At 37.6% G+C, this 24,283-nt stretch overlaps 1 protein-coding gene across 1 annotated transcript in view; it reads right to left on the minus strand.

The window, feature by feature from the left end:
- LOC100374103 (cGMP-dependent protein kinase 1-like) overlaps positions 1-24,283 on the minus strand; it is a 149,538-nt gene that overhangs the window by 35,230 nt on the left and 90,025 nt on the right. Inside the window, exons 4-13 of the mRNA XM_085494121.1 lie at positions 22,897-23,063; positions 22,225-22,338; positions 17,459-17,564; positions 15,630-15,771; positions 11,070-11,164; positions 10,150-10,218; positions 8,297-8,374; positions 5,407-5,445; positions 4,484-4,622; positions 2,504-2,643 (exon numbers count right to left, since the gene is read on the minus strand). Of these exons, the coding sequence (XP_085350247.1) occupies positions 2,504-2,643; positions 4,484-4,622; positions 5,407-5,445; positions 8,297-8,374; positions 10,150-10,218; positions 11,070-11,164; positions 15,630-15,771; positions 17,459-17,564; positions 22,225-22,338; positions 22,897-23,063 (1,089 nt within the window). The remainder of the gene's footprint in view (positions 1-2,503; positions 2,644-4,483; positions 4,623-5,406; positions 5,446-8,296; positions 8,375-10,149; positions 10,219-11,069; positions 11,165-15,629; positions 15,772-17,458; positions 17,565-22,224; positions 22,339-22,896; positions 23,064-24,283) is intronic.

The following is a 24,283-nucleotide window of genomic DNA, read 5'->3' on the forward strand; positions in this document are numbered from 1 at the left end:
TCAATGGGAAGGTCAATGCCACTGTACCATGTGTGAGTGTGTCAAACTCAATGGAGAGGCCAATGCCACCATACCCTGTGTGAGTGTGTCAAACTCAATAGGAAAGCCAATACCACTGTACCCTGTGTGTGTGTGTCAAACTCAATAGGAAGGCCAATACCACTGTACCCTGTGTGAGTGTGTCAAACTCAATGGAGAGGCCAATGCCACCATACCCTGTGTGAGTGTGTCAAACTCAATAGGAAAGCCAATGCCACTGTACCATGTGCGAGTGTGTCAAACTCAATAGGAAAGCCAATACCACTGTACCCTGGGTGAGTGTGTCAAACTCAATAGGAAGGCCAATACCACTGTACCCTGTGTGAGTGTGTCAAACTCAATGGAGAGGCCAATGCCACCATACCCTGTGTGAGTGTGTCAAACTCAATAGGAAAGCCAATACCACTGTACCCTGGGTGAGTGTGTCAAACTCAATAGGAAGGCCAATACCACTGTACCCTGTGTGAGTGTGTCAAACTCAATGGAGAGGCCAATGCCACCATACCCTGTGTGAGTGTGTCAAACTCAATAGGAAAGCCAATGCCACTGTACCATGTGTGAGTGTGTCAAACTCAATAGGAAAGCCAATGCCACCATACCCTGTGTGAGTGTGTCAAACTCAATGGAGAGGCCAATGCCACCATACCCTGTGTGAGTGTGTCAAACCCAATAGGAAAGCCAATGCCACTGTACCATGTGTGAGTGTGTCAAACTCAATAGGAAAGCCAATACCACTGTACCATGTGTGAGTGTGTCAAACTCAATGGAGAGGCCAATGCCACCATACCCTGTGTGAGTGTGTCAAACTCAATGGAGAGGCCAATGCCACCATACCCTGTGTGAGTGTGTCAAACTCAATAGGAAAGCCAATGCCACTGTACCATGTGTGAGTGTGTCAAACTCAATAGGAAAGCCAATACCACTGTACCCTGTGTGAGTGTGTCAAACTCAATAGGAAAGCCAATGCCACTGTACCATGTGTGAGTGTGTCAAACTCAATAGGAAGGCCAATGCCACTGTACCCTGTGTGTGTGTGTCAAACTCAATAGGAAGGCCAATACCACTGTACCCTGTGTGAGTGTGTCAAACTCAATAGGAAGGCCAATATCACTGTACCCTGGATGAGTGTGACAGACTCAATAGGAAGGCCAATGCCACTGTACCCTGTGTGTGTGTGTCAAACTCAATAGGAAGGCCAAAGCCACTATACCCTGGGTGAGTGTGTCAAACTCAATAGGAAAGCCAATGCCACTGTACCCTGGGTGAGTGTGTCAAACTCAATAGGAAAGCCAATACCACTGTATGCTGGGTGAGTGTGTCAAACTCAATAGGAAAGCCAATGCCACTGTACCATGTGTGAGTGTGTCAAACTCAATAGGAAGGCCAATATCACTGTACCCTGGATGAGTGTGACAGACTCAATAGGAAGGCCAATGCCACTGTACCCTGTGTGTGTGTGTCAAACTCAATAGGAAGGCCAATACCACTGTACCCTGTGTGAGTGTGTCAAACTCAATAGGAAGGCCAATATCACTGTACCCTGGATGAGTGTGACAGACTCAATGGAGAGGTCAAAGCCATTGTATCCTGGGTGAGTGTGTGTCAAACTCAATTGGGAGGCCAATGTCACTGTACCCTGGGTGAGTGTGTCAAACTCAATAGGAAGGCCAATACCACTGTACCCTGGGTGAGTGTGACAGACTCAATGGAGAGGCCAAAGCCACTGTATTCTGGGTGAGTACGTGTGTCAGACTCAATGGGAAAGCCAAAGCCACTGTACCCTGGGTGAGTGTGTCAGACTCAATGGGAAGGTCAATGCCACTGTACCCTGGGTGAGTGTGTCAGACTCAATGGGAAGGTCAATGCCACTGTACCCTGGGTGAGTGTGTCAGACACAATAGGGAGGCCAATGCCACTGTGCCCTGGGTGAGTGTGTCAGACACAATATGAAGGCCAATATCACTGTACCCTGGGTGAGTGTGTCAGACTCAATGGGAAGGCCAAAGCCACTGTACCCTGGGTGAGTGTGTCAGACTCAATGGAAAGGCCAAAGCCACTGTACGCTGGGTGAGTGTGTGTGTAAAACTCAATAGGAAGGCCAATGCCACTGTACCCTGGGTGAGTGTGTCAGACTCAATGGAGAGGCCAAAGCCATTGTACCCTGGGTGAGTGTGTCAGACACAATAGGAAGGCCAATACCACTGTGCCCTGGGTGAGTGTGTCAGACTCAATGGGAAGGCCAAAGCCACTGTTCCCTGGGTGAGTGTGCGAGACTCAATGGAAAGGCCAAAGCCACTGTACGCTGGGTGAGTGTGTCAAACTCAATAGGAATGGGAAGGCCAAAGCCACTATACCCTGGGTGAGTGTGTCAGCCTCAATAGGGAAGCCAATGCTACAATACCCTGGGTGAATGCGTCACAGGCCCTTACTCTAACCGCTGCAACTTCAAGAAACCCAGACTTACTTGGCAATAAAATAGGAATTGGCTTCCATCATAATTTTTTTCTCTGAGAATATATGATCTTGTTGCCTGGTATCTACAATGTGTTTCTTCTTCAAGCACTTTAAGGCATATGTCTTCTTTGTCTCACCAGAAAGTTGAACCTAAATGTCACACAAATATGAATGATTAAGTCAGTGAAATAAAAAAATGGTTTTGTTATGAATGAGTTATTGTTTTTATAATGTGAATGTATTCAGGTGAGGAAATAAATACAAACAAAAGTAGATCACTAGCAGCAACAGATACTGGCAATGTTCTAATACGGCTGCAATATAATACTTTATTGCAAGCCAATTGTTTAGTATTTTACATCAACCAAACTGATCAATTTATACTTTTTAACAGGTCTTTTACATAAGCATACACTTCTAATACAGCAAATATGGTACACCCATTGCATGACCACTAAAGGTCACACATCCTGGTATTTTATGTATGACCCTACTAAAGGTCACACATCCTGGTATTTTATGCATGACCCCACTAAAGGTCACACATCCTGGTATTTTATGCATGACCCCACTAAAGGTCACCCATCCTGGTATTTTATGCATGACCCCACTAAAGGTCACACATCCTGGTATTTTATGCATGACCCCACTAAAGGTCACACATCCTGGTATTTTTCGGGCATTGGTGGATTATAACTAAGATATTGGTGTTATAACCTCAGTGTTGACCATGTTAAGCTTTTCATGAAGTTTAACCAAATTGGGTTGCATTTTATTTTTGAAAAATTGAAATTGACCATAACTCTAGTTATTATAGTCAAGTATTTTCTACCTAACAATTAGTTAGAACTGGTTATATTATATGACAACAGGGGCATATGCACGACCTGGTGCAATCCAAATCTGTTCAAAGCCGAGGATAAAAAGTTAATCTTAAGGAAATTAAAACTGTGATTACCGGAATGCAAATTAATATTGCAACAGTGAAACATGTCAGAAACAACATCAAAAGTGCCGCAACAAAATTGTTCGGCTTAAGTTTTTTTTTGTATCAAAACGATTGAAAAAAATTGTTAGGTCCAGAATTTCTTACTTTAACAAGATATTAAATAACACACACACTGCCCTATAGTAGACTTAACAGATTGTAAATTTACTTTTCCATTTGTAAATCACTTTAATATTTTATAAAGAATGTAATTCCAATACATTTTTACCATTTGATAACTGCCACCACTTGTGATAAGGTAACTCAGTATTATATGATTCAACAAGTCATGCACACATTTTGTATTTCAGAACACAAACATTTTATAGAAACAAAAAAATAGCACACATGCACAATTCAATGACATTTTTTTTTAATATAAACATTTATTATACATGTGTCACCGTAACGGCATAAGTTATAGCGTGCCGTAATTTTGCGGTATTTTACGGGGTATTTTAATCCTACCATATAAGGAAATACGAATTCCAAATATGGAATGATTACGCACATAAGCGTCCTCTAATAATAAAAACATACATGGTTGCCACCAGGGTTTGACCGGACTCCACACAAAGAAGTTTGCTGATTCTGTTCTAAACATTTGGGATTTCAACACTCCCATGATGTATCCTTGAAAGGAAAAGATGTATAATAATAAGGTTATTACGAGAATACCTCAAAGTATGCGCATTGGTCAATACTTCCACTGTACTGTCTTTGTGCATACTTTACGATATCCTCGTAATAACCTCATAATATATACATAGTTCAGATGTGATTTATATGTTGAGTTTTGGTGTGTGTTTTTTTTGAGGGGGGGGGGTCAAAATTATCAAATGTCAATGAAAAGAACAACACATCAGAACATATACTATTATGATAGTACAAATAGATCTAATATGGCAAACCATACAGTCAGCCATTTTGAATCAAATCACAAAACAAACATAGCGCAAGGGTTGCGTCTTTAAATTCAACTCATTTGAATAGTAATATTACCAGCTCAACTCTGCCGAATCCACCCATCCCAAGAGTTGCTACAATTTCCAGATCTTCAAGTTGTAAGCCAGCAAATTCATCATGAATGGCCTTACTGCGAGCAACATCCTGCATATCCTGCTGTGAACCTTGGCTGGACCTGAAAAATAAACAACAGTGTCAACAAAATCAGTTAGACTGATAAAGAAAACTGCATGATTACAAACATAAATTTATAATTCTGCTAAAATTTAAGAAAATCAAGGAATGCTGAAAATGAAAGGGTAAGTTGGTGAATATTTTGCTGTTGTATTGTGTCTTATTTACCTTAAACCAGATGTTCATTTAATGTACACAAATAAATGAATTATGATTAGTTAATGATAATATGAATATTTAAATTTATGAAGATGACATACATATGCAAATGTAGAAAACATTGTTTGCAAAAAAGTTGTAGTATACTGAGAATCATGATTATACTTTTTATGTGTAGTGACAGAACAAGAAAATTTGTTGATAGTGTCATAAGATAATAAGTAAATAAAGACAAAACATAGAGATGCTGAAAGAAAAAAAAAACAGGCCATTCATAGATTAGAATTCAGAAAGCTGCAGAAAGCAAGGCAAGCTAAAATAAAAAAGATATTTCTAATTGATCAACAAGGCATAAGTCGAGGCAGCCTAGCAAAGAGCTATAAGAGGTTACATTCTTTTCAGTCTTTGGCTTAGACAAAGAACCTAATTGGTCCTTTCATACCACCTGACACATCTGAGCCAATCATAAATCCAGTGTCATGATTGACATACATTGAACAAGTGACATCATTCAGCCAATCAATATGAAGTGACAGAAAAGAAGGCTCCCTAAGTCACTACAAGTGGTACTAACTTTAGAAGAATCTGCAGACAAAGAGAGGTTCTTAGCTTGAGGTTAGACTTACTTGACATTTTTATGGGCATCGCTAATCTCATTACTAATCCTGAGAACCAAAAAAGCAAGCAAGCAACAAAATTGTTATTTTTATTAATTTATTTAGTGGCATATAGGACACCCGGAATGAGTGGATTCCTGCAGAAGTTATCATGTAAGAAAGCACAGTATGATCAGCTTCATAGGGATATTAGCTCAACTAATGTATCAGTTCATGTTTTGTTGATTTTCTCATGTTCATCACTAAATTAGAACAATTACACAAATTTACACATTCATATAACAGATTTGAGGAAAGAGTTTCCTCTGTACCCCCATCCTCTAACCCTAACTCAAACTCTACATGCCCCTCCTAAGAAGACTTAGTGATCTAAAGGGGGCATATACAATTTAATTGGGTTTGAGTTGGGATTTTGATGCGTATTTGATTTTTTTTTTCGTGAATGATGAGAGAAAATCTAGCGAGTTTGATTCAAGCTATTATCCCATTGAAGAAAATGTTAGATCTAATGATACTGAAAACAAACAATGGAACATGCACCACAAGCAACATACAAGATTAAACTAAAACCAAACTGTCAGGCACTGTACAATGGTAATCTCTAATGATATCTAAAGTAGAAATATTAATGCATTTATGTCACAACTGAGAGATATTAAGTTGATTGAAATGAGGCATGTTCAAACAGGTAATGAATATGCAAGGAAAAAAACAAAAACAAAAAATTATTTCACCACTAGGGGGCGCACAATTGAAATTCTTAGCATCCATATTGCAAACAATAATATTACAAATGATTGAGAACTTTTCTACGAGAAACAAAAGTTTTCTAAACTATTAATTATCACATGTTTTAATAAAAACACTTGATTTTAGTGGAAGAGTGACTATTTCATTATTGTTTACTGCTGACACTAAGAAAAGCATGAAGTGTGCCCTCCAGTGTTCAATTGCGCCCTCCAGTGTTCAATTGTGTGGATAATCAGGAAGAAAAGGCTGCTGTTGAGAAAATGTTTGAATCATAGGGGCTGATAATAATGACTGCAGGAAACTGATTAAATAAGGCTTGTCTGGAAACACTCCTTCACTTACTTAGCAGAGTAGGAGATCTCAATCTGACTCAATCTGTTGGTAGAATTGAGTTCACGTCAATGACAAATACAGTTTAAATTCAAAGGCGAAATAAAGAAGACAGAAAGAAGATTCTTGATGATAAATGTGTAAATATTGATCATTTTTTTCCAGTATTGTTGTTGGGGTGTTGACAAATAATCTGTCAAAGTTCACCAAAACAAAACCTACTTCGTTTGGTGGAAGGGGTAAAAGGCCATTCTGTCTAGGTGGCGAACAGCGATTTGTAATTAGCATAGTTTTTAGCCTGTGTATTCATGCAAACCTTATATGGGTATAGAACATAAACACATAAATAGAATTAAAAACAGATGGTTTTTATGTAAAAATATCATCTTTTTGTGTAAGAGGAGGGAGGTCATAGGATCCTACTTGTGCATGAAATATTACACTTCATTTTTTTGAGTGAACTTTGAGATTTGAGAACACCGCTTAATAAGCTTGAGTTGGTGGTTATCAAACGACTTTGTAATGTTTCTCTTTTCTGTCATCTCCTTGAAGTTTCATTCACTATAATCTAAGCAAAACAGAATATACAGACAATGTCTAACTATTCCATTCAACTCATGCTATAATACATGTAGACTGCATGCATACACTGCAGGTGTTGACCACAATAACGTGCATACAAGTCATATATTACAAACTGAGTATATCAGTATATGTAGCTTATTTGCTGCAATGAAGAAATAACAGACATGTACACAAACTGTTATGAATCAATCAATTCAATATGGCCGACCATGACCTCTAAAGGTCACACATCCTGGCACTTGGGATATTGATAATACTGTGAAATCTGTATTAGAAACTGCGGCTTCTATTAAAATGGTACAATGAAACAGAGGAGATGCGGCTTCTATTAGAACATCTACACATATGAGAAATGATGATTTTTTGGTTCTCATTTATTAGTCTGGATGAGACTTCTATTAGGGATGCGGCTTCTAATACAGATTTTACGGTACTAATAATTTCTAATATGCCATACAATACCTGCTTATTTGTTAGGGGGTTTTCTTATTGATAGCGAATGTAACCCCAAAAAATACCAGGATATCAGAGCATCAAGAATCAGGTATAATGTTTATTATATTGTGATGTTGCACAGATCTATTTTCATAGAATATGTTAATAACAACTTGATGGAGGAATGAATGTCTGAACATATCAGAGAGAGCACAACCCAAGTAATGACGGCCGTTTTGAAAGCAATGGCAGTGTCACATTTATTTGTCTCCATCACTGTTAACTTAAGGGGGCTTGTCATAATAGTCTCCATCACTGTTAACTTAAGGGGCCTTGTCATAATAGTCTCCATCACTAGCAACTTAAGGTGTCATGCCATAATAGTCTCCATCACTGTTAACTTAAGGGGCTTGTCATAATAGTCTCAATCACTGGCAACTTAAGGTGTCATGTCATAATAGTCTCCATCACTGTTAACCTAAGGGACCTTGTCATAATAGTCTCCTTCACTGTTAACTTAAGGGGGCTTGTTATAATAGTCTCCATCACAGACAACTTATGTCTCATATCAATGGCAAACTTCATATTTTGTTATTATGACCAAAACTGAGAAAATTTCTAGGGTTCAAACTTTAAAATAGCTTTCCTTCAAAACATTTGATAACATTTCAGCTGTGGACCAAATATTATTATATACCGCAGCAAGAAAACAATATGCAATTAAAAAAAAAAACACAGTGTTGCAAAGAAAGAGAGTAGTTACTAAGAATGAAAACAAACAGAGATAACGACAACGTACCTTGTTGCACCCCTTTGTTTATCACCATAATCTTTCTTCTGCAGTTCATCTAAGGCACCAATGAGCTCTTTGAATGCACTGATGTCAAATATCAAATGAAATAGGTGTTAGAGCACACAATGCCTCAAAATATTACCCATGATGCATTTGTGTTAACTAATGTTGTTAGCAATGCATCACATAAAATATTATAAATACAAAATGGACAACTTAGAATTTTCGAGAATTTCAGAAGTCAGTGAAAAATCACAAAATTTTGTAACAGTGAAAAGTGTTATGGAGACCTACAACACATAGTTTCATTGTATTTTACAAATTTTTTATTTTTAGAAATGCCATAAAATCCTTAAGTCATGAAAATTTCTAGCAGTGAAAATTAAACGTTTTACAATATTTACAAAGCAACACAACACGACACATGACTTCATATTTTATGTTCATCCTGTCATTTTATAAAGCGCACTATATGTACAATTTAATAATAAGTGTAATTTCTGTAAAAAAATGATAACATTTTGGTCACATGGCCATTCTACCTATACTAATAACTGAATTACTGTTTATCGAAGCTGAAGTGTATCGTTTTATTAAATTTGTTTGTCATGAACTTTATAACACAAGTAAGCTTTCATGAGATAATCGAATGAATATGTGGCCCTAATCATCATGTAACACAATGGTTTTTATATTTGAATTTACAAAATGTAAATTTTTGGGAATTTGTTTGGAATTTTACCTCAGAATGATGCAGGAGTGGTTTATATGTACACAAGGCAATGTGAGGGAAAGATAACGTACTGTACTCGACCGCGTTAGCGCCCATGCCCGGGCAAGCGCCCACCCCCCACTTTTGCGCAATTTTTATATTTGGGGTCACATTCGGCAAAGCGCCCACCCCTTCAAAATGCAACTAATTTAAAACTTGGTCTTGCGTAATGAATCTTGGTAATCGTTTTTATATGATACAGCGTGGATATCGATCGCTGTGAACATGTTGTGAATGCGTAGAACACGATATTGCGTAAACTACGCTTCAACAATGACCAGTTAATACAAGTAAAATGCAATAAATATTTCATGCCATATTCAGTTTACCTCTCAAAAATAGCTAGTTACTAGTTTTTTGGGAAAACCATGTCGTTTATTCGCTGAAATCAATTCCAACAGACCGTACTTCGACATTGATTATTCACTTCCGCATTGCGTTACCGGAAAGTCTTTGGGAATTTCTGAAGAATTGCGTCAGTACAACACAGCATTCTGATTAGTTAATAACCAACTTGACCCATTAGGTCAAAGGACGCTGCTGTAGGTCAAATCTGCAATTGCATCATGGCGGAAAGTGATTTTCATCGAGAGTTTGCGTACGATCCAACAACTTCGTCAGTGGAAATAATATGACAATTTTGACTTTGACTGTGTTCCAACAGACTCAAATTTTTTTAATTCTGTAAAATATGGTGGTACGTAATTAATATTGTAATAAAATGTGCGTATTTGTTGTGATCATTTCTGTTTCTTCATTGTGAAAATCAATGACGACGCAACTAATTTAGTAATTTGATTTTCCCTCAAAGACGTAATCTGTCACTTGATGAATCAACATTTTCATTTGCACTCTTTTTCGAGGGGGGTGCTCGGGTAAGCGCCCACCCCTACAAAATCGTGATTTTCTGAGTTGAGGCCCCTGGGCGCTAACGCGGTCGAGTACGGTATATACTGAAGACACACTGCATCAACGTTTGGGCCATAAAAACAAAAACATCACACACCTACACAATGTAAGTATTAATAAAGAAATTTTATGAGCAGCAAAAATATCATTAAGAAACATAAATATAGATATTACTTACGATCTGTCCATTACAAGGCACTCGCATCCTCCTCCTTCAGCTATGACATTAGCTGTGCGAACATCTTCACTGAAATGGAACAAAACTTTTGTCATCTTTCACAAAATGAAATTTTAATTTGTATCCAGTCGTATCCAGTCCATAAAAGTTTTTATCATATACCGTACAGGTGTAATTACAATTTCACCACAGTATGGCCTCAAACACATCACGTAATTTAGAATGACGCGTTTTGTTTCGGACGTGATACGGCAAATTATTGCCCTGATGCGAGGGCGCACTTACCATAGCGTTATGAGGCCGAGCAATATAAGGTTTATGATAATGAATGGTTTAGCCCTTTTCTTTTAATAAGGTGAAACAAGGGAACAGTTCTAGCAAATATTTGTTATTAAATTGACTGAAGTTATTGAACGAATAGTTCAAATAGGGCTCCCTCTATTGATAATATTTACAAACAAAAATGCGACATAATAAGAAAAGGCTGGAAAAGGCAAAAAAAAAAAAAAAATGAAAATCAGAGAATTCCTCTTTCAAACGAAAGAACAGATAAAATAAATAAGTAAACAAAATTTGTTTTTAGAAATTTATCTCTTGAAAATCCACTTGCAAAGAAAAGGTTTTAACACACTCATTGCACTACTAGTCTTCTAATAGACATTATATTAATACAACTTCAAAAAATTACCAAAAATCTAAACAGACCTACTATATCTGTATATTGGAGTTATTGGGCCCGCAAGAAAAGTTTGTGACGACATCAATTTCAATGTCGAAAAACGAATGACAGACATTTTTCCACTCTATGACTTTCTATTCACTTCATTACGAGGCAAACCAAAAAACGTTTGGTATACAAAGATAGGCAAAATGTTGCACCAAATGTGCTAAAAGGTTTAATACAACAGAGATTTACTGACCTCAATAATGCTCTTTCTCCAAAATAGTCTCCTCTCTTGAGTTTACGTACTTCTTGTGGCTCAGTGTGGTCTTGAATTTGTTGGGTGACTTTCACCTATATTGTAATATTTATGTTAACTGTTGATTTCGTTTATAACATTGTTCACAACTTTATAGGGCATCAGTGGATGTATCATAGAGGGATATCTAAATCTAGTGCCAGTGGGAAAGTAAAATAGCTAGCAATAGGGATAGTGAATCCTTGGTGTAACGTCCTGTATCTATAGCTATGAGAGTGTTTAACAAGCAGCCTGTCGGCTGAGATAGCTCCGCTGTTAGCAATGCACATTTCAATTAAAGAACTGAAGATATCACTAGAAAATGAACAATATGTATAGTATCAGAACAATCAGACTTGTGGTTTTTAACAAGAAATCAAAAATATCACTTTTTACCAAAAATTACAAATATATTCATCAAAATTAGAGAAAATAAAGATATAATCATGAACAAATCTGAGAGAGGTCCACATATAGTACCTATATATGTAATATCAAAGTAGTTGAAAATATCACTTTTTACCAAAAATGACAAAAATATTTATCAACAATAGAAATTTGAGATTTTGACATGAAATGAACAAATCTGAGAAAGAACCTTCCAAGGTATTTGCATATCAAATTTGAAAACATTCTGACATGCGGTTTCCAAGAAGTTGAAATTGTAATGTTGACGACCGGTAACGGACAATCAGTAATATGAACAGCTCTACTGTGTTGACAGCAGAGCTAAAAAAGAATCACACAATATATTATAGACAACTACATTCTAATTTGTGATGTTCTAGATTAGTTGTCAGCTTTATGCATACATAGACATAACATATAACACTTATATGTGTTCAAAGTGACCCACATAGCACTTACATCATGGATAATATTCAAAGTGACCCACACAACACTTACATCATGGATAGTGTTCAAAGTGACCCATATAACACTTACATGATGGATATTGTTCAAAGTGACCCACACAACACTTACATGATGCATAGTATTCAAAGTGACCCATACAACACTTACATGATGGATATTGTTCAAAGTGACCCACACAACACTTACATGATGCATAGTATTCAAAGTGACCCATACAACACTTACATGATGGATATTGTTCAAAGTGACCCACACAACACTTACATGATGGATAGTATTCAAAGTGACCCACACAACACTTACATGATGGATAGTCTTCAAAGTGACCCACACAACACTTACATGATGGATAGTGTTCAAAGTGACCCACACAGCACTTACATGATGGATAGTGTTCAAAGTGACCCACACAACATTTACATGATGGATAGTCTTCAAAGTGACCCACACAACACTTACATGATGGATAGTCTTCAAAGTGACCCACACAACACTTACATGATGGATAGTGTTCAAAGTGACCCACACAGCACTTACATGATGGATAGTGTTCAAAGTGACCCACACAACACTTACATGATGGATAGTATTCAAAGTGACCCACACAACACTTACAAGATGGATAGTGTTCAAAGTGACCCACACAACACTTACATCATGGATAGTATTCAAAGTGACCCACACAACACTTACATGATGCATAGTGTTCAAAGTGACCCATACAACACTTACATGATGAATATTGTTCAAAGTGACCCATACAACACTTACATGATGGACAGTATTCAAAGTGACCCATACAACACTTACATCATGGATAGTGTTCAAAGTGACCCACACAACACTTACATGATGGATAGTGTTCAAAGTGACCCACACAGCACTTACATGATGGATAGTGTTCAAAGTGACCCACACAACATTTACATGATGGATAGTCTTCAAAGTGACCCACACAACACTTACATGATGGATAGTCTTCAAAGTGACCCACACAACACTTACATGATGGATAGTGTTCAAAGTGACCCACACAGCACTTACATGATGGATAGTGTTCAAAGTGACCCACACAACACTTACATGATGGATAGTGTTCAAAGTGACCTACACAACACTTACATGATGGATAGTGTTCAAAGTGACCCATATAGCACTTACATGATGGATAGTGTTCAAAGTGACCTACACAACACTTACATGATGGATCGTGTTCAAAATGACCCACACAACACTTACATGATGGATAGTGTTCAAAGTAACCCACACAACACTTACATGATGGATAGTATTCAAAGTGACCCACACAGCACTTACATGATGGATAGTGTTCAAAGTGACCCACACAACACTTACATGATGGATAGTATTCAAAGTGACCTACACAACACTTACATGATGGATAGTGTTCAAAGTGACCCACACAACACTTACATGATGGATAGTGTTCAAAGTAACCCACACAACACTTACATGATGGATAGTATTCAAAGTGACCCACACAGCACTTACATGATGGATAGTGTTCAAAGTGACCCACACAACACTTACATGATGGATAGTATTCAAAGTGACCCACACAACACTTACATGATGGATAGTGTTCAAAGTGACCCACACAACACTTACATGATGGATAGTGTATGATGGATAGTATTCAAAGTGACCCACACAGCACTTACATGATGGATAGTGTTCAAAGTGACCCACACAACACTTACATGATGGATAGTATTCAAAGTGACCCACACAACACTTACATGATGGATAGTGTTCAAAGTGACCCATACAACACTTACATGATGGATAGTGTTCAAAGTGACCCACACAACACTTACATGATGGATAGTATTCAAAGTGACCCACACAACACTTACATGATGGATAGTATTCAAAGTGACCCACACAACACTTACATGATGGATAGTGTTCAAAGTGACCCACACAACACTTACATGATGGATAGTATTCAAAGTGACCCACACAACACTTACATGATGGATAGTATTCAAAGTGACCCACACAACACTTGCATGATGGATAGTATTCAAAGTGACCCACACAACACTTACATGATGGATAGTGTTCAAAGTGACCCATACAACACTTACATGATGGATAGTGTTCAAAGTGACCCACACAACACTTACATGATGGATAGTATTCAAAGTGACCCACACAACACTTACATGATGGATAGTGTTCAAAGTGACCCATACAACACTTACATGATGGATAGTGTTCAAAGTGACCCATACAACACTTACATGATGGATAGTGTTCAAAGTGACCCACACATCACTTACATGATGGATAGTATTCAAAGTGACCCACACAACACTTACATGATGGATAATATTCAAAGTGACCCACACAACACTTACATCATGGATAGTGTTCAAAGTGACCCATATAACACTTACATGATGGATAGTGTTCAAAGTAACCCACACAACACTTACATGATGGATAGTATTCAAAGTGACCCACACAGCACTTACATGATGGATAGTGTTCAAAGTGACCCACACAACACTTACATGATGGATAGTATTCAAAGTGACCCACACAACACTTACATGATGGATAGTGTTCAAAGTGACCCACACAACACTTACATGATGGATAGTGTATGATGGATAGTATTCAAAGTGACCCACACAGCACTTACATGATGGATAGTGTTCAAAGTGACCCACACAACACTTACATGATGGATAGTATTCAAAGTGACCCACACAACACTTACATGATGGATAGTATTCAAAGTGACCCACACAACACTTACATGATGGATAGTATTCAAAGTGACCCACACAACACTTACATGATGGATAGTGTTCAAAGTGACCCATACAACACTTACATGATGGATAGTGTTCAAAGTGACCCACACAACACTTACATGATGGATAGTATTCAAAGTGACCCACACAACACTTACATGATGGATAGTGTTCAAAGTGACCCATACAACACTTACATGATGGATAGTGTTCAAAGTGACCCACACAACACTTACATGATGGATAGTGTTCAAAGTGACCCATACAACACTTACATGATAGATAGTGTTCAAAGTGACCCATACAACACTTACATGATGGATAGTAATCAAAGTGACCTACACAACACTTACATGATGGATAGTATTCAAAGTGACCCACACAACACTTACATGATGGATAGTGTTCAAAGTGACCCACACAACACTTACATGATGGATAGTATTCAAAGTGACCCATACAACACTTACGTAATGGATAGTGTTTGACATGTTCAGTACAACACTTACATAATGAATAGTGTTGTAAATGATCCACATGATCTTTGAATAATGAACCCATGATATGTAGTTAGCTGCTCCGGTCACTAGTGAACAATACTTTTAATTACATCTGCAGATCAACTACCTAATATGCAAATCAAGTTTAGATCTGAGATGAGCAGCAGCCAACTTTTTACTTTACATAACTGTTTACAGGCCACTTTTCAGTAAGGCACACACTAATTAGCTGCCAATTTCTGTCTGAACATGATATTCATTTGTTCAGATGTAGTTAAAGGTGTTATTCAGCGACAAACAGAATTAAAAAATACTTCTCACTGACTTAAGATTTTAAACAGATTGAATAATGTACTTACAGTGCCTTTGCTTATAATATAAAAGGTGTCTCCTGTGGTTCCCTCTCTGACAATGTATTCACCTTCATGGTAAAAATCAATATCTAAACTGTCAGCCAGCTTGGAAAAGTTCTCTGCAGACAGGTGTTTAAGTAATGGAACACTGAAAGATAGTAGGGTGAATAAAGTTAAAGTTGAAACTAAATACATCTTTTCAATTCAGCAGCAGCAATTCAAAGATACTACTACATGGGTGGTAGATCACATTACTGTAAAACCATTTTCACTGACATTTATTTCAATCAGATGTAATAGGTCACACATCCTGGTACTTTCATGACCCCTAAAGGTCACACATCCTGGCAGTTTCATTGATATTTCAACACAGTTTCTTGACTATTTGTTTTAGCTTCTTGAGTAAAACGTAAATGTTAGTTAGGACACATTAAAATGCTCCAATTGTGTATATTTGTGACGCTCTCATACCAATGAAAGTACCAGGATGTGCGATCTTTAGGGGTCATGAAAGTACCAGGATGTGCGATCTTTAGGGGTCATGAAAGTATCAGCCTATTGAACATACCAGACAGACATCCTCTTTTCATATTATCAACTATGTCAACCAGAATTTACTACTCTGGTCTATATCAACTGCATAACATTGTTTGATAAAACATCACGACACAACACTACACTATAATCCAATACATTGCATGACATACACACTACACTATACTGCACTGCACCGCACTACAATTCATACACTATACTACAATTCAATACACTCCAAAACAAACATACACAACATTACACTACACTACACTACACTACACTACACTACACTACAATTCATGACATACACACTACACTATACTGCACTGCACTACACCACAATTCATACACTATACTACAATTCAATACACTCCAAAACAAACATACACAACATTACACTACACTACACTACACTACACTACACTACAATTCATGACATACACACTACACTACACTGCACTGCACTGCACCACAATTCATACACTATACGACAATTCAATACACTGCAAAACATACACTACACTACACTACACTACACAATTCATGACATACACACTACACTATACTGCACTGCACTGCACCACAATTCATACACTATACGACAATTCAATACAGTGCAAAACATACACTACACTACACTACACTACACTACACTACACTACACTACACTACAATTCAATAAATTCAATACAATGCATGACATACACACTAAACTATACTGCACTGCACCGCACTACAATTCATACACTATACGACAATTCAATACACTGCAAGACATACACTACACTACACTACACCACACCACACCACACCACACCACACTACACTACACTACACTACAATTCAATAAATTCAATACAATGCATGACATACACACTAAACTATACTGCACTGCACCGCACTACAATTCATACACTATACGACAATTCAATACACTGCAAGACATACACTACACTACACTACACTACACCACACCACACTACACTACACTAGACTACACTAGACTACAATTCAATAAATTCAATACAATGCATGATATACACACTAAACTATACTGCACTGCACCGCACTACAATTCATACACTATACGACAATTCAATACACTGCAAAACATACACTACACTACACTACACCACACTACACCACACCACACCACACCACACCACACCACACTACACTACACTACACTACACTACACTACACTTCTTCCTTTCCATAGTTACAACATCTCTCCGATGCTGTATACAACAGCATTCATGTTGATGTTACATCACACTGTAAATGTTTTATTCCTGTACCTTTTGAGGAACCTTATATTTTCTTCCTGCCGTTGTAAACCAGTTTTTAACATAATAACTTGGAATACTTTACGATCAATGGCCCATATTTTGGAATCACTAACAGCTACAAATAAAAGAAAGGTTTTAGTTTCATTATTTGATTATCTGTTTTTCTATCATGATATTATTGTGTTTTAAGGCTTTTTAAGTCTTTACATCAACAACAGGTCATCTACCTGTCTACACAGTGTTCATATCAACAGATCATCTACCTGCATGTCTACACAGTGTTCATATCAACAGGTCATCTACCTGCATGTCTACACTGTGTTCATATCAACAGGTCATCTACATGCATGTCTACACAGTGTTCATATCAACAGGTCATCTACCTGCATGTTTACACAGTGTTCATATCAACAGATCATCTACCTGTCTACACTGTGTTCATATCAACAGATCATCTACCTGCATGTCTACACAGTGTTCATATCAACAGATCATCTACCTGCATGTCTACACTGTGTTCATATCAACAGGTCATCTACCTGTCTACACAGTGTTCATATCAACAGATCATCTACCTGTCTACACTGTGTTCATATCAACAGATCATCTACCTGCATGTCTACACAGTGTTCATATCAACAGATCATCTACCTGCATGTCTACACTGTGTTCACATAAACAGGTTATCTGCCTGTCTACACTGTGTTCATATCAACAGGTCATCTGCCTGTTTACACTGTGTTCATATCAACAGGTCATCTACATGTCTACACTGTGTTCATATCAATAGGTCATCTATCTGTCTACACTGTGTTCATATCAACAGGTCATCTACATGTCTCCACTGTGTTCATATCAACAGGTCATCTACATGTCTACACTGTGTTCATATCAACAGGTCATCTACCTGTCTACACTGTGTTCATATCAACAGGTCATCTACCTGTCTATGCTACACCATGTTCATATCAACAGGTCATCTACTTGTCTACACTGTTCATATCAACAGGTCATCTACATGTCTCCACTGTGTTCAAATCAACAGGTCATCTACCTGTCTATGTTACACCATGTTCATATCAACAGGTCATCTACCTGTCTTCACTGTGTTCATATCAACAGGTCATCTACATGTCTACACTGTGTTCATATCAACAGGTCATCTACATGCCTACACTGTGTTCATATCAACAGGTCATCTACCTGTCTACACTGTGTTCATATCAACAGGTCATCTACCTGTCTACACTGTGTTCATATCAACAGGTCATCTACCTGTCTACACTGTGTTCATATCAACAGGTCATCTACCTGTCTACACTGTGTTCATATCAACAGGTCATCTACCTGTCTTCACTGTGTTCATATCAACAGGTCATCTACATGTCTACACTGTGTTCATATCAACAGGTCATCTACATGTCTACACTGTGTTCATATCAACAGGTCATCTACCTGTCTACACTGTGTTCATATCAACAGGTCATCTACCTGTCTACACTGTGTTCATATTAACAGGTCATCTACCTGTCTATGTTACACCATGTTCATATCAACAGGTCAACTACCCGTCTACACTGTGTTCACAGAAACATCTACATGTCAGTACTGGGTTTTTGTTTTGTTTTGTAAATCCAAGAAATCTAAATTCTGGGAAGCCTAGATTTCATGAAATGTATCACTCATTCATTCTACATTCGAAGAAAAGTAAAATTGCAAGAAATTCAGAGAAATATTGTCTTAATGTTGTTAAATGCATATTAAACATGGTTGTTATATTACTCGCTGTAAAAGAAAATAAAAGAAAAATGAGTGACAGTTATATTGAGTAGACAGCCAAATAACGGCCGCAAACAAATTGAATGGCAAGTTATATGAATAACCCTTCAAAAATTCACAAAAAAATAATAACTACAAATGTACTAAATTATTTTCTCCCTAAAATAAAAATGTCTGCATGCAAGGCATGGTTGTCACTTGAGTTAATATATTCAGTTAAAAGAATAAGGTATATTATTACATGCATACATGCAATACAAACTGAAAACGCCAACACTACTTTTGTTGTACATGTCACTCTACCTGAAGGTTGTACAGAGCTTTCAAGTTTATACAAAGTCCATTAAGTAAATGGTTTATTTTCACAGCTTAAATCTTCATTATTCACTTGCTCAAAAAAAAAGGGATTCAAGAAAAAAAGAACTGGAGCAAGTATTAAAAATGAGCAGTGTAAGCGAGACACTTTCAACACTCTGTAGTTTCAGATTTTTGGACTTTAGAATATATGTGATAAATATTTAAATGATGCCAAGATATGGAATTATTTATATTGACAAATTAGTGCCATTACAGGACAATACCCTGGGAACTGCCAGAATATGTGACCTTCAGAGAGGGGGGGGGGGGGGGGGTCATGCATAGTACCAGGATGTGTGACCTTTAGAAGGGGGCATGACTAGTACCAGGATGTGTGACCTTTAGGGGAGTCAGGCATAGTGCCAGAATGTGAGACTTTTATGTTCTATATAGACTGGCCCAGCTGTGGTGATTAAAAAAAAATGGAATAAATAGCTAATCCGTTGCTATTATTTATTCATGATATGCAGTGATATCACTGAACAGATACAGAAAAGGAATGGGGGCGCATGCGCTGCATAATGAGGTAAACATTGTGGGTCGCGTTAAAGGTCAACTTGACGACAATGCCAAAGTTTTTTATCTGAACAGAACGGAGCAACTTCAAATGCAATCGATTTGCCGCTTCCGGTTGGAAGGGCAACGAAAACATTGTGGCCATCAGTGGAACCATCAATTATTGTCTTCTGTGCAGATCGCGCTTCCCTGTAACCCAGGTGAGATAAGGCTACACACAGGCTACTTCTTTCCATTAAAATAATTTGTAATAGTAATTTATTTGTTATGTTGACGATCAAGAAACTTGAAGAAAAGTCTTCAGGTACAAAGGTTAACTAGATATAGTTTAAAGGTCAAATTACTCTGATTGGATAACGTTCTTGCCTGTCATTCTGCTCATTAACATAAAAACACTAGTTCCTGCTTTCAACACAGAGGGCGGGGCAAAAGCGTCTGGGTGATTTCGCTGTTACAGGATTTTGCGTTAACACCTCCATTTCGCTATTTTTTTTATTTAATTTTAAATTTAAAAAGAAATCAATCGCCCAGACTGTGCCAGTCTATGTTCCATGCATAGTGCCAGGATGTGTGACCTTTACGTTCCATGCATAGTACCAGGATGTGTGACCTTTATGTTCCATGCATAGTACCAGGATGTGTGACCTTTATGTTCCATGCATAGTACCAGGATGTGTGACCTTTATGTTCCATGCATAATACCAGGATGTGTGACCTTTCAGGGGTCATGCATATAGTACCAGGATGTGTGAACTTTAGTGGTGGGGGGGGGTCAGGCATAGTACCAGGATGTGTGACCTTTACATTCCATGCATAGTACCAGGGTGTGTGACCTTTATGTTCCATGCATAGTACCAGGATGTGTGACCTTTCAGGCGTCAGGCATATAGTACCAGGATGTGTGACCTTTCAGGGGTCAGGCATATAGTACAAGGATGTGTGACCTTTAGGGGTTGTGTATAGTACAAGGATGTGTGACCTTTAGGGGTTGTGTATAGTACTAGGATGTGTGAACTTTAGCAGGGGGGGGTCAGGCATAGTACCAGGATGTGTGACCTTTATGTTCCATGCATAGTACCAGGATGTGTGACCTTTCAGGGGTCATGCATATAGTACCAGGATGTGTGCCCCTTTAGGGGTTGTGTATAGTACCAGGATGTGTGAACTTTAGCAGGGGTTGTGTATAGTACCAGGATGTGTGACCTTTAGGGGTTGTGTATAGTACCAGGATGCATGACCTTTATGTTCCATGCATAGTACCAGGATGTGTGACCTTTCAGGGGTCATGCATATAGTACCAGGATGTGTGCCCTTTTAGGGGTTGTGTATAGTACCAGGATGTGTGACCTTTAGGGGTTGTGTATAGTACCAGGATGCATGACCTTTATGTTCCATGCATAGTACCAGGATGTGTGCCCCTTTAGGGGTTGTGTATAGTACCAGGATGTGTGAACTTTAGCAGGGGTTGTGTATAGTACCAGGATGTGTGACCTTTAGGGGTTGTGTATAGTACCAGGATGTGTGAGCTTTATGTTCCATGCATAGTACCAGGATGTGTGACCTTTCAGGGGTTGTGTATAGTACCAGGATGTGTGACCTTTAGGGGTTGTGTATAGTACCAGGATGCATGACCTTTATGTTCCATGCATAGTACCAGGATGTGTGACCTTTCAGGGGTCATGCATATAGTACCAGGATGTGTGCCCTTTTAGGGGTTGTGTATAGTACCAGGATGTGTGACCTTTAGGGGTTGTGTATAGTACCAGGATGTGTGACCTTTAGGGGTTGTGTATAGTACCAGGATGTGTGACCTTTAGGGGTTGTGTATAATACCAGGATGTGTGACCTTTCAGGGGTCATGCATATAGTACCAGGATGTGTGCCCTTTTAGGGATTGTGTATAGTACCAGGATGTGTGACCTTTAGGGGTTGTGTATAGTACCAGGATGTGTGACCTTTAGGGGTTGTGTATAGTACCAGGATGTGTGACCTTTAGAGGTTGTGTATAGTACCAGGATGTGTGGCCTTTAGGGGTTGTGTATAGTACCAGGATGTGTGACCTTTAGGGGTTGTGTATAAGGCATAATATTCAACTGTACAGTTCATGAATTGCTACTACCAACCTTTGACTGAAGCTGTCCTTGTACAGTTATAAAGTATGGCAAGTTCACCAAAAACTTTTCCAGAACCCATGATACCCAGAACCTTGTCCCCCTTGGATACTTCCAACTCTCCCTCTGTAAATTAAAAAGTAAAACATTAAAAAAAAAACTTTTATGTATTGAGGGGTATTGGAGGCATATCAAGCAGTCATAAGTTAATTAAAAATTTTAAACAAAGGTTAGTTAGCAAAAGTTTCATTGAAATCTGATCAGTGGTTTCTGAGAGAAATTTGTTAATTTATGTAAATTGAGAAATAAATATGTAAATTATGTAAATGAGTGACAGACAGAACATACATGCATCTCCAGGCAGTAATAATACAGGATTTATTTTCATAACTTATACGATGGAGTTTATTGTAATGTATTCTATCATTCCTACACTGTAACTTATATCTCATGTGAATCTTATATGCACATACCATAGAAATGTACGCAGCAACTTGAATCTGGTGTACACAGCAACTAAAGTCTGGTGTACACAGCAACTTAAAGTCTGGTGTACACAGCAACTAAAGTCTGGTGTGCACAGCAACCAAAGTCTGGTGTGCACAGCAACCAAAGTCTGATGTGCACAGCAACTAAAATCTGGTGTACGCAGCAACTAGAGTCTGGTGTGTATTAAAATATTACCTGCAGCAACGTAGAAATGTGCTCCAGCATCGCCTTCTTTGATGACTAATTGCCCTTTTTCAAATGTTTTTGGGTACATACAATCTACAATCTCACGGACCTGCGAGGCATCAAGGTTTTTAGTAAAGTCATTGTCTAGTATAGCATCTTTGATAAGCTGCTTGGACCTGAAAACAAAGAATAAAAATGATGTAAACACCTGGCAATAACAAATTACACATAAAATGACCTGGCAATAACAAATTAACACCTGTAGTTGCCACTCAAAATGACAAATCTAGAGTAAGCATCTATATTGAACATTCAAAAGCAGTCACAAAACAAGAATGGAGTGTATACATACAGTCTATTTTTAAATGACTAAAACTCAAGTCTGAAATACATTCTCTAAATTGCTTGGACCCCAATACCATCTATAATGACCTGGCAATGGCAAATTAACACCTATAATGACCTGGCAATAAAAAATTAACACCTATAGTGACCTGGCAATAATAAATTAACACCTATAATGACCTGGCAATAACAAATTAACACCTATAATGACCTGGCAATAACAAATTAACAATTATAGTGACCTGGCAATAACAAATTAACACCTATAATGACCGGCAAATAACAAATTAACACCTATAATGACCTGGCAATAACAGATTAACACCTATAATGACCTGGCAATAACAAATTAACAATTATAGTGACCTGGCAAATAACAAATTAACACCTATAGTGACCTGGCAATAACAAATTAACACCTATAATAATATGGCAATAACAAATTAACAATTATAGTGACCTGGCAAATAACAAATAAACACCTATAATAACATGGCAATAACAAATTAACACCTATAATGACCGGCAAATAACAAATTAACACCTATAATGACCGGCAAATAACAAACTAACACCTATAGTTGCCACTCAAAAATGATAAATCTAGAGTGAACATCTATATTGACCTTTCAAAAACACAAACCAAGAATAAAACAAATATACATAGAAATTTTTATATTATGTTTTTAAATGACTAAAACTCAAGTCTGAATTACATTCTCTAAATAGCTTGGAACCCAAATACATGTACAATTTTATATAAATATGCCAAATTTTCATAGTACGCATGTTTCTGCATTTTTAGTCACATCTATGTAGTATCTACATGTGTACATGTTTGAACTCATCAATTTGATTAGATGCCTTTAGAAATCCATTAGTGATAATGTACATGGTATCAGATTCCCTAGAGTAACACCTGTTGAATTTATATCCTATAAACTCTTCAAACGTCAGAGTATAATTTCCAAATCTCAAAAACAATCTGCATTTCTCACGTAGTGTAAAATGCAATACTGTAAAATGACTAATTTTCACTGGGTTTAAATTT

The sequence above is a fragment of the Saccoglossus kowalevskii genome, chromosome 19, assembly GCF_978046115.1.
Source record: "Saccoglossus kowalevskii chromosome 19, keSacKowa6.1, whole genome shotgun sequence".
Classification (NCBI taxonomy): Eukaryota; Metazoa; Hemichordata; class Enteropneusta; family Harrimaniidae; genus Saccoglossus; species Saccoglossus kowalevskii.